Source organism: Zingiber officinale, chromosome 7B (assembly GCF_018446385.1).
Source record: "Zingiber officinale cultivar Zhangliang chromosome 7B, Zo_v1.1, whole genome shotgun sequence".
Taxonomy (NCBI): Eukaryota; Viridiplantae; Streptophyta; class Magnoliopsida; order Zingiberales; family Zingiberaceae; genus Zingiber; species Zingiber officinale.
In genome coordinates, this window is record NC_055999.1 from 19257441 (window position 1) to 19269639 (window position 12199).

The following is a 12199-nucleotide window of genomic DNA, read 5'->3' on the forward strand; positions in this document are numbered from 1 at the left end:
TAGGTAATGGCTCCAATAAATCATCATGTCAATTCTCAGAGAATATAAAATGTCTTGTTAGATGTTTAATCTTACATGTAAAGGACTGTTATGTTAGGATAAAATGTCCTTATGATTTACTTATCTATATATAAGAGGGGCGGATGATATTAGGTTATTTGAGATTAGTGTTATCCTGTTTTTGCTCAACTCTTTATGATTTTGTTTCAGTATCATATATTTCAATTTAAGATAATGATGATTTGTTTTTATTTTGCTTTTGATAGGGCCATACCTATTAGAACCCAACTGGTAAGTGAACTGGAAAAGCTCCGGATCACCAGTTCTATTTCAAGTGGAGATCAGCCCGGTCAATACAACTAAGATAAATATATTTAGTTTGTAGAATCTAAAAAACATGCATATTAGAAAATCACGAATGTATAACTTTATCAGATGGTTTCAAAAAATCTGGCCGGTCGAACTGGTTTAAAACCAACAACGACGTCAAAATAACTAGCTTCCAAGGGTTTATTCCACTCTCTTATTATTTGATTACGATGAGAGTTGTGTCGATCACTGGTCTCTCGTATTTTTATTTTTATTTTTTAGTTTTATTTTACACTTGATCGACAACAATTATATTAGCTATGCACATTCCCATGGCATCAATCATTATTCCATAAGTGATTTAACCATATTAACGATGATTTTGTTTAAAAATTTAAAAATATTATAGTAAAATTTTGAAACTCCAAAAGGCTTGTTAAAAATATATATAAAGTTCAAGGAAGCAAAAATGCAAAATCCCTCCGTGGAGGTCGGGTCGGGTTTCTGGACCGGCTGGTTCAACCCGTTTCGTTGACCAGAGACTGGATTGAACTGGTATCGTCGTTGGCTTAATTACCGTAGCGAGGGTCCGGAGACCGTAGCGCGTCGTCCTCCGAGGGCAACCTGGAAAGCACTTGAATTGATCCCTTTCCAATCGCCGGGTGCGGCTTCGCTTCCTCCCACAGTTTCTGCCTGCCTGCCTCTCCCAACCCCCGATCCCCTGCCGCAGTTATCGCTTCCAACCTAGCTCAATTCGCCATTCCTATCCTCTGATTAAACCCTGACACCAGCCGCAAGAGTGCTTTTCACGATCAGCGAGGAGGAATGGGTGACGGAGCCAGCAGCAGCCGGAGCGGTCGAGGAGGAGTAAAGGAGAGAGCGAAGGAACGAGGGGGGATCGGCGAGTCGGTGGTGATTGATCATGGCAGGAGACGTAACTCTTGCGGATACTGCAGATCCACATCCGCTTCCAGCGTCTCCCACGGTATGAGCCAAAACACTTGTTCATCTTCCACTTCCTACTTATCTGTTGCTATTGATTGATCAAGGAATGATCTTGAACGGGTGCTTGCGTTGACTGACAAACTAAGGATCGCAATTTCACATCCGGCGAGTTTGTGTGTTACAATCGTACTTTTGTTCCTCTATCATACTGTTCTCGTTGAGCTTTCGCGATTAGAAGATTTTGGCGTCTCTTCTCCATTTCTAAAAGACACTTTGAAAAGTTGTGTTTGTAGATTGATATCTCTCGGTAGGAAGAAATTGCGTCAGAGCCCAAAGGTGACCGAGCTGTATATAGCATGCAACTTTCGAATTTACCATTTGTTATTTGTTCCTGAATCAACTTTTTTCTTTCATTTTTTTCTAAAGACTTGGGGCTTCACGAGCTACGTTGCCTTCTTAAACAATATGCTTGCTTATGCTCTAGCTTTTCAATGACATTGCTTATAATTCTTAGTGTGCTTGTGCAGGTTTATGGGCGAATAGTTTAACTGCTGAGGACTACCAAGGTTGGAGCCTTTTTTACCAATTCTATATTTCTATACTAGGAATTGAAAATGTTTAATGATAAATCAAAAAGTTAATGCAACATGTGAATTCTCCCTTACCTAGTACTGATGTTTGCTTTGCTTTCAAATTCATGTTATCAAGCGTTTCCAGGTATAAAGTTGTTTTATGTATATAGTGCCCATACTCACTTTATATTCATGGAAACTTCAATCAAACAAGTTCATAATTAAGAACATTCAATGCTTCAAACACTAGAATCATCAAGCCATTTAACTACCCACTATGATTTATTCCTGCATTGCATTCTATGCAAGGCCTGGAACATATATCTTCATAATTCACATGAACATGAAGACTTGCAAATACAAGAATGAAGAAAACAATGCTTGCAATTGACGTGAGTGAAAATGTCATCATCATAATCAAATTTCTCACCAAAATCATGTGAAGCATCTTTGATATTCAATTCCAAATACAAACATTTACAACAAATGACCTTAAACTAACAAAACACTACACAATCTTCTATTTTACAATTCATGAGTCTTCTCGAAATAAACATAAAGTACAAGGACTGTATTTATGGTTCAACTTGGAAATATTAGGACGATACTCTCACAAAGTAGGGGCATAGCCACCTTTTTAGTGAAACACTTTTAACAAATTTTTTGAAAACTAAACTTCTCATTTTCTAATGACTTCAATAGTATAAAATTTTGTGTCAATATTTCCAATACTAATTATCTTACTGATATTATCATTAAATGTCACAGTGCCCCTCTTTGAAGGGGAGCTTTGGCGCAACGGTAAAGTTGTTGTTTTGTGACCAAAAGGTCACGGGTTTGAATCCTGGAAACAACCTTTTGCAAAAAACAGGGGAAGACTGCGTACAATGGATCTTTCCCCGAGACCTCGCATAGCGGGAGCTTCGTGTACCGGGCTGTCCTTTTTTTTTTTTTTTTGGTTACAGTGCCCTTCTTTACTTGAGAGCAAAATGAATTAATCGCTGTTTCCAAACATGTGCTTTGACTATCCACTATGAAAGATCAAAGTTCATTGAATCCAATCCTTGCTTTTCTCTTCTTACAAGAGATCTTGTAGAAATCACTTTAAATACATAAATAGATATTGAGTTTTGGGGCTTAGATACCTTAAGAATGTATATCCTTTCTTTTGTTTCCTTTATTTCTCAGGCACCTATGTACTGTATCATCAGATCAGGCATGTAGCAATTTGAACATCAATCAGTATTTTTTGTCCAGCTTAACTGGAGTACTAGTGTCTGTTTTTAGAATGCATAGGTTTAGTTCTGCAAAGAGTATTTAGTTAGAGTTTTTATTGTGGAGTTGTGTTTACATGGGTCGAACTGTTTGTCAACTTCTGAATAATATAGTTTTCTCCTTCCAATTGTACCAAGCCTAAGAAGGTTGCATAGGTTTTTTAGATCAAGGTACTTGACTTGGATAGACAAGGAAGTTCACCATTTTACATCAAAATCTATCCTAAACTATCAACTTCATTATAAATTGGCCACCTTTATTCTAATATTATATATCCAAGTCTTTAGGCAAGAATATCTTCTTTGATAATTTGTTGCATTTTGATGTTTTGAGCTTCCTTTTACACTTGTTCATTAAAATACAAATTAAAGTATCATGAGTTCTCTATCTTAGTTTGTTGTCAAATTGTCATTAAAACATCTCTTGTAATTACATCAAGAAATAAAACCTTGGTCTTACTCCTTGATCTAGCAATCCTTAGTACCCTAAAACATACTAGATTACACGTGTTTGATGAAGTAACTTGGTTTACTTTTATCTCAGGTGTCACATTGATACAATTTTTAGCCATTAAAATTGGATAAATGGAAAAATCTCATAATTCGCTGAATTTTCCTTATACATTGATTCCTTAGCCATCATGTAAATATCTCCATCCATATTTTGTCTTTTATATAAAACTTTGTTGTATTCTGACATCTACATCTTTCTATTGTGAATATGACCACAGAGCTTCTTGACCATGGTTGGAGGAGATCTGGTTGCTTTCTTTACAAACCTGAGATGGATAGAACATGTTGCCCATCTTATACAATTCGTCTGAAACCCAATAATTTCTATCCCTCTAAAGACCAAGATCGTGTATATAAAAGAATGCAAAGGTATTTCTGCATGTCTCTCTTTCAGATAAGGCACTTTTCAGGTTCTTTATATGATATAATCTACTGTTTTCGAGATCTTTGGCCTCTTGGCTAGTATATAAGCAAAAATCCAGATTAGTTAAATTTTAAAAAAATGTTTGACTTCAATATGCAGGTTCTTAGATGGTGCTACATCAATGGATAAATATGACAATTTAAAACAAACAGCTAACTCTTGTAAGGGCTCGGTCAAGCTGGTCTGCAGAGAGTCCATACCAGAAATCACAGCAGTATCAACAAAAGAATCTGCATCTAGTACATGTGAAAAGCTGTCCAGTGAATCTGTTATTATTCATGCTTTGTCAGACATTATTGATAAAGCTGTGAGCATACTTTGCGGGAGTATATCTCTTCCTGTTGCTCAGTTTCCAAAGGTTAATGTGAAGAAGGTTACAACCCAGGCCAAAAAAAAGCTGATGAATATATCAGAAGATTTAGCATACACTAGTAATATTGCATTTCAAATAGCTGCAACTATTCGACGCTCTCAAGCTGCAGATGCAATAAATAAATCCCTGGAGCCAGAATTACCAGATATCAATCCAAGGACTATTGCTGAAAAGCTTTCGGGTCTAGTTATGCAACAAGAGGTACCTTCTGGGCTTTTAACAAAAGCTTGCAATGGCCACCTAAATTTCTACTCAACCACCAAACAGATAAGCTCAGAAGCTAGTAATCTGAAACAAAAGGCACAAGAACCTAGAGGCAGTCAAGGTAATGCAAAAAGGATCGCTACCTCAGAAAATTGTATAATTATGCCTCCGAAAAGAAGAAAGCTTGAAATCCGGCTGAAAAGATCTAGTTTTGATCAGGAAGAATATGCTCTATATAGAAAATATCAGATTGAAGTACATGATGATAAGCCAGAAAAAGTTACAGTAAGCTCATACAAACGATTCCTGGTGGACACTCCTATCATTTTTTCTCCACCAATTCGTGGTGACAATTCTGTTGCACCTTGTGGATTTGGGTCTTTCCATCAACAATATTTGATTGATGGGAAACTTGTTGCAGTTGGTGTTGTGGACATTCTTCCCCGATGTTTGTCAAGCAAGTATTTGTTTTGGGATCCTGATTTTGCCTTCTTATCACTTGGAAAATATTCAGCTTTGCAGGAGATAGATTGGGTTAAGGAGACTCAAAACTGCTGCCCTAGCCTCCAGTATTATTATCTAGGCTATTACATTCACTCCTGCAGCAAAATGAGATACAAAGCGGCATATCGTCCATCTGAACTGCTTTGTCCTCTTCGCTACCAGTAAGTTTCTCTTTACTCTTCATCCATATTGTGTATATGTGCATGTGTATGTATTCCTATTATGGGAATTATCATGTGGATACTTGATGCTTATATATATCTTATGCATCATTTACCTATGAAATGTAGTGTTATTTATTGATTAATACACTTTGTATATTGCTGCTCACTGCTTCTGTGGTTTGTGCAACACATTTATATGTTCCTTTTCTAGTATGGTGAGCTTACACATTAGTTTGTATTGGCAATATTTTCTAATCAAAATGCAAAAGCTTATGCTATCAATTATGCTTTGGCATAGGGATGGGGAAAGGTTTGGTACCCACTGTTTTTGCTACCACCTAAATCATAGTTTGATTAAATTCCTTCCTATTGGAACTTGTCTCATGTTTGTTTCTTCTGCCGTAACCTGTGGGTACCCGAATTAAATCTGTACTACGTGGGTATTAGGTCCATGTCTGGGAACTTAATCAAACTTGAAGCCTATTTGTGCAAATTGCTATGTGAACCAAATTTGATTATTATCCTTAGCAAATTAAGTAGGTCAATTCAGTGCAAAAACCCTAAAATAACAGTATGCATTGTCATTCCCATTTCTGGCATGAACTGTTTAAAATGACGGATAATGTGTGATAGGAACTTGTGTCCTATCTCGTAGGAAAATAGAGAAGAGGATGAAAGAAAGGGGATGAGATGATCATTTCGAGGGGATCGACCTCCAATAATCAAAGTAATTTGATTAATTAATTGAATCTCTTTATTGCCTGTGTCAAAAGATTACACAATGTCTCTCTATATAGCTATATAATAATGCCAAATCAATATAAAAATTATTAATAAATCTAATAACCTATTCTAATATTTTAATAGGGTAAATAATAATAAATCTTATGACCTATTCTAAATTATAATATTTAGAAAGAAGAAATTAATAACAAATCGAATAGCCTATTCTAAATAATAATATTTGAAGCGGTTATTTGAATATGTTTATTTGGGAATCGTATCAATGCGAATCATAAAAATGCAACTGATGTGATATATGGAAATGTTGTGAATACAGAACTTCTACAGTTGGGAAGATGAGTTGTGTATATGTGGTTTATTAGGTGCAACATTAAGATGTTGATCAAAATTGATGAATTAGTTTGATAATCTTATTTACTTTTTTTTCCCCCATTTTCACATAGCCTCTATTGTCAAATCACAAAATCATAATTAATATAAAGTTATTCCCTGTTGCTTTTGTGCTTTATCTATTGACATTGTATTGGTCCTGTTGGAAATGGTGTGGCATTTGTAATGGTGGTAACTACAAACGATGACAGTTGGAACGATGGTGCTAGATGCAAGGAAATTGTAGTCACTGCAAATGATCATATGATGGCAGGAGGAGATTTTGTGTTGTAGATCGTGGTATGGGGGCATGTAGTTTCTAGCAATGGAGGTGGAAATGCTGATAGTAGTGATGATCATGACTCATAATTGCAAGCGGTTCAACTCGATTCAGTATTTACAGTGGTCTGGATTCAGTACCATCTGACCTGTAACAAATTTATAAGAGGAAACAAGTTACCATAAATATTGTGCTGACTGAACAAGCCATATATGCATGGACCAATATCTGTTCTTTTATGGGTAGTTGTGTGCTTCCTATACTAGGCAATAGCATTTGAGATATTGAACTGTCACAATGTTGATGATGATGATGGGAAGAGTATGATGAGGTTCACCGTGTATATTAATATGACATGTGAACTGGCACAAGGGCAATGTCAAATATGATGATAATATGACCAACTGCTAGAAATATTGGTAGAATTATAAAGTGATTATGGTAGTTTTCATGGAAATAACAGTAACAATGTAGCATAACTGATAGGGCTTCTAATGAACGTCCAGAAAGCATTTGAATGATATTGGTGCTTCAAGCCTGCTTCAATGATTGCTGAAAGGTGGGAATGATTCAACTGTACAATGGTGACAATGATGCTAAAATGATGATTTTCAATGAGAGAAAATATGATCAAAAAGGGGGAAAAAAAAATCCAATTGAAGGTTTGCAAAATCTTGCAGTTTGAAGATTTCAAATAACTAAAATTTAATTAGAAATGTATATCCCATGATCAAACAACCAGGACAATTAATGCTTTTTAAATTTTGCTCAAATAGATACAGGAATTTCTGTTTTTTTTTAATCCAGCATGTCATTTGTAGATCTCCACTTTTCACATTCCCACATCTCACAGATCTGATGTAGCCAGCATGTCATTTGTAGATCCATAGTTTCAATTTTTAACAAATGTGAGAAGTTGTTCCTACAAGTACAGATTGCCATTATTGCGTTACTACATCAGATGCTTGTATTATCTAAGGTTTGACAGAACGGCACATTATTAGAAAAGATAACTATTGATTATTGCAGGTGGGTACCATTTGAAATTGCAAAACCTTTACTTGAGAGAAAACCTTATGTTGTCCTATCTGATTATCTGGTCGAGCAACAATCTGCAATGCTATCCAAGCATGCTAGATCTGTCGAAAGATTCGACACTGATACTGCTGGTTGTGCTCATATAGAAGATTCGTCTGATGAAGACAACGATGAAATTGACTTCCGATATAAAGATACAGATATGGATATAGGGGATGAGTCAAGTTTCTTAGCCGATGGTGCACCAGTGGCTGATGGTTCTCCAAACTGTGATGTTGGTGACATTGTGCTTGCTGTGAATGGTTTGCGTGTCAAGTTCAAGGTGTGTTCAATTTCCTCTGGACTTTTCTTAAATCCAGCTATTATATTGACCTGTTAAGTTATTTGCAATTTTGGCCTAGTCCCTCTTATAATTCTGACTTCTATATCAAGTCTGAATTCATATATTTTCCATACCCAAGCGAGTAACACATGATCGTTCTAGCAGACTGAAGATTTACCATTGTAAAAACCTTGCATGACTCTGGAAACAGTTTTTTTTCATCCGTTTGATCCTTTCTTTTTGTTTAATATTCTCTTCAAGTAATTATAAGGTGAGAATCTCTAGTAGCTTCTCTTTAAGTAATTATAGAAGGATGATCTGATGTAGTATTCCCAATCAAAACACTTCCAATGTATTTGCGTTAGCTTGACCTGATTTATTCTCCTTTGTTTCTGAGTGTAGGACCTTGAGAAAGTTCTCGGCTGTGTTGATAAGAAGGTCATTTCAGGACTTGAAAAACAACTGATGAGTTATGTAAGAGTAGTTGGGACGGAGCTTGCTGGCCATATGGTATACTGCCTCTGTTAAATCTATTTGCTGTAACCAATGCCATACTGCCTCTGTTAAATCTATTTGCTGTAACCAATGCCAGACGTCATTGTCTCAACTGTTTGCTCAAGGAACCTGAAATCACGGATCGCATTTATTTGACGTTGGAATTGCTATAAATTATGTCATTTAATGATACTTGACATTGTGTTTGGATGACTAATCTCACTCTTTAATATACTTTTTCATAGAACTAAAACTACTGATTGTTTCAGCTGCTCAAGACCTTGAACTTGAAGTGATACGTCGCGTCGTCTATTTATTCATGAGGTAACTTCTTGCAATCTGTACTTTTCATTATGTCCTCCAAGTCTCCATCTGTATGGCTGTCTTATTGCATGTTCTTCTTCGTTAAAACTTCGCAAAAAAATTGAAACTTTTTTCCTGACAGTCAAAATTTTATTTGCACTGATTTAGTTAGATGCTGATGGATAACTAAAAAATGGGATACCCGATCTAACAATTAGAACAACTAAAGGCATTCAAGAAAAATTAACACCATTAAACGGCAATATTTTCTAGTTAAATTGGTCACATTAGAGATAATTCGCCACCACGTCAACATAAAATCTAAAAGCGACAGGATTCAAGCATAACGGTATATTACATCACACTGTGACAAAAAACAACGCTACTTGGAGATATCGCCGGCGGCAGCTGGTTTAGCGGTGAGTCTGCTGCGGCATGGGGCCGGCTGCCAGCGGCGGGGGAGGTGGCTTGGGGCACTGGTAGCACTTGGCGAAGAGCCCGAAGGTGTTCACTTGCCTCACGAAGTTGGTCGTGCTCGCCCAACCGCCGAGCCCGAATCCGACCACCAAAACCCACCCCACAATGAAGGCGTTTACGACGAACATCGCCGTCCAGTTAGGGAGGAAGAAGGGCGGCTTCTCCGCCGCATTCTGCATGAGTCGGAGTTCAGCAAATTTTCATCAAAATGGTCAGTCGGAGCTAGATGGCATACGGACCTGGCGCGCGGCGGGGGTGCGGTAGGTGAGGATATGAGCCATGGCGGGGATGACGTAGACGGTGAAGCTGACAAGGAGAGCACCGACGGCGGAGTTGATGGGGCCAAAGAAGGGGAAGATGATGGCGAGGAACCAGATGGGGACGACGACGGGGAGGCGGGAGACGGCGCGGACGCAGAAGCTCTTGGTGTCGTGCATGCCGATCACCTTCTCCCACACGAAGTACAGCGGCGTGCACGCGAAGCCGAAGGTGATGAACTGGTGGATCAGCATCAGGATCACCGCCGCGTCGCGCCACCCCGACTTGGGCAGCAGCGAGAACGCGTTGGAGTGCGTCAGCAGCTCGTCACCGAACGCCCAGTAGACGGCCGCCGCCGACGGCAGCGTTAGCGTGAACACGTACAGCGTGGCCATCAGGTAGATATATTTGAACTTTTGCGGCTTCCACATCGCGTGCATGATCTCACTGTCCATAGCAAACAAGTCAACCTTTTGCGGCTTCCACCAGTAAACTCTACACAAGTCAAACGAACACTCACACGGTGACGGCGTGGCCGCCGAAGGTGTAGAGGATGTTGGTGGCGCCGGTGAAGTAGAGCACCAGCTTGGTTGGACCGGAGTGTGCCACGCCGTCCCGCTGCATCATCCCAAACACCGACACTTTTGTCACCAAGAACAGGACCAGCAAACTGAACTGCTAACTGTTTAGTTAACTACCTGGCCGTGGATGACGGCGGCGATGGCGAGGTACCAGGCGGTGTAGCTGGTCATGCCAAGGCCGAGGAAGGACCAAATCCTGTAGTTGTGGAAGGAAGGGACGAACACCGTCGTGGCGCAGCAGGCTCCAAATATGTAGGTCCACGTCCTCTTGTCTAGCCGATCATTGATGTAGTAAATGTTACTGCACGCTCCAAAATTAACCAATTTTTTTGTGTTTTACAGATACGATTAATCTCTGCAAAATAAAGAGAAGAAACAAGAGGAAGAAAATGAAGTGTTACCTGGCACAAGCAATGAGTTGAATGACGGAGCCAAACAGGAGGAAGGTGCAGTTGAAGGCGAGTCCGACGGCCTTCCAATACGGCCCCAGCAGCCCATCCAACACTTCGAACCACTGCATAAAGTCAACAACAGGGAAAGGAAAAGGGGGTGCTTCAGTCATATTAATATCGACCAAATGCGAGGAGAACCGAGAATTTGCTAATTGTCAGGCTCCCACAGAATCTCGTGAATCGGAACAAATGGGAAAAAAGCGAGAACAGAACATAACAAAGCAGAGGAAGGGAAAAGGAGGAAGAAGGGTACGGTACTCGGAGGAACAAAGCAGAAGAAGAAGGGTGTGTGACCTGGATAACGTGATTCTTGAATCTGACGTTTTCCTTTTCCTTGCGGGTGCGGTACTCGATGTAGAGGACGCTGATGAGGTACGCCGTCCAGCTTCCGAGGATCCCGTAGAACAGCTGCAAGATCACCCCCGACAGCATTCCTAGCTGCGAGAATGAGTACGGCAGCGTCAGCAGCACCTGCGCCACCTGCGTTCGATGCAAAAGGAGCAATCTTTGGAGGAGATCGATCGTTGTATGCGCAAAACGGAGGAGATGAGATATTAAAGGTAGTAACTTGATTAGAGGCGCAGCTGAACCAGGCGTCCCAGGCAGAGCCACCGTGCCATAGCAGGCCCTTCATGCTGAGTCCGTGTCCGTCTTCCTCCTTGCCATCGCCGCCGTCCCCTTCTCGCTCTGTCTCATTGTTGGAGCTAGTAATGCCACCAGCCGCAACGATGGCCGCCTCCTCCGCTTGCTTCTCCGCCTGCATCTTCTCCTCAGCCTCCAAGCCTCACCGCCTCCAAACAGTTAGTTCAAGATCTGAGGAAATAAAAGCGAACGCATTGGGTAGAACAGAGGAGAGGAAAAAACAGTAGCTGGAGAATTAAAAGAAAGAAGAGAATGGAATGGATTCCTGGTTACCTTTCCCTGATAACTCAGTTTTGCTCTTGTCGCTGGAGCACTGACGCGGCCGCCGGCCAGACTTTAATTAATTCCGAGGAAGGCGGCCCGTAGTAAATGGAGGCGCTCGGAGCTCGAGCGTAGGGGAGGAATCGAGTGGTGGTGGCAGGCTTTTGGCCGAAATGTACCTAGAAACCGCAGGGTGTTATCGTGGTGGATTTAATGGAGGAGAGATTGAAGAATGATCAAGAACAGAGGTATCAGGTAACCGGAGGGAATGTCGTATTTGATGGAACTGCAACCAGCTGCTGCCAAATGGTGAGCTCGTGGGCCCGCCCACTCGTTTCTCAATAAATTATATATATATATATATTTAAAATAATAATAATAATAATAATAATAATAATATTATTATTATTATTATTATGTGAGAATTTATATTAATTAGATCCTCTATTTCAAGAATTGTGTGTCTCTCGTCGATCGGACAGTCATGATATTCTTATGATGTGCACTACATCTTTGAGATATGATCTAACCCAACCGATCGATAAGGGAACATGGAGATACGAAAATCTTAACCTAGAGAATCTGATCTCAAAATTATAATAGATTTTATCACATTTTAATTTATACCAAACTAATTCAATATTGATTATTTTATCCCAATTTTACTATATTTATCATAATTTAAACATTTTTAA

General features: G+C 39.5%; 2 protein-coding genes across 2 annotated transcripts; one reads left to right on the forward strand and one right to left on the reverse strand.

The window, feature by feature from the left end:
- The first annotated feature begins 883 nt into the window (after positions 1–883).
- LOC122005467 (arginyl-tRNA--protein transferase 2-like) lies at positions 884–8783 on the forward strand. The gene is made up of 6 exons (XM_042560502.1): positions 884–1294; positions 1782–1820; positions 3832–3982; positions 4137–5279; positions 7705–8035; positions 8438–8783. Exons 1-6 carry the CDS (start codon positions 1135–1137, stop codon positions 8561–8563), a joined length of 1950 nt encoding a protein of 649 aa, XP_042416436.1. The 5' UTR covers positions 884–1134; the 3' UTR covers positions 8564–8783.
- Positions 8784–9071: 288 nt separating this feature from the next.
- Positions 9072–11765, reverse strand: LOC122005468 (auxin transporter-like protein 2). Its single transcript, XM_042560503.1, has 8 exons — positions 11517–11765; positions 11170–11414; positions 10896–11081; positions 10551–10663; positions 10267–10450; positions 10089–10186; positions 9550–10015; positions 9072–9483 (listed from the first exon to the last, which is right to left on the reverse strand). The coding sequence occupies exons 2-8, from the start codon at positions 11362–11364 to the stop codon at positions 9247–9249; spliced, it is 1479 nt and encodes a 492-aa protein (XP_042416437.1). The 5' UTR covers positions 11365–11414; positions 11517–11765; the 3' UTR covers positions 9072–9246.
- Between the last annotated feature and the right edge of the window lie 434 nt (positions 11766–12199).

Excerpts from the sequence above, each read along its gene's own strand:
- LOC122005467 (XM_042560502.1), top strand. The coding sequence starts at position 1,135 with ATGGGTGACGGAGCCAGCAGCAGCCGGAGCGGTCGAGGAGGAGTAAAG. Across the intron at positions 1,821-3,831 it reads AACTGCTGAGGACTACCAAG|AGCTTCTTGACCATGGTTGG; the intron begins GTTGGAGCCTTT and ends ATATGACCACAG. Across the intron at positions 3,983-4,136 it reads GTATATAAAAGAATGCAAAG|GTTCTTAGATGGTGCTACAT; the intron begins GTATTTCTGCAT and ends TTCAATATGCAG.
- LOC122005468 (XM_042560503.1), bottom strand. The coding sequence starts at position 11,364 with ATGCAGGCGGAGAAGCAAGCGGAGGAGGCGGCCATCGTTGCGGCTGGT. Across the intron at positions 10,451-10,550 it reads CAACTCATTGCTTGTGCCAG|TAACATTTACTACATCAATG; the intron begins GTAACACTTCAT and ends TGGAGCGTGCAG. Across the intron at positions 9,484-9,549 it reads GCACCCCCGCCGCGCGCCAG|AATGCGGCGGAGAAGCCGCC; the intron begins GTCCGTATGCCA and ends CGACTCATGCAG.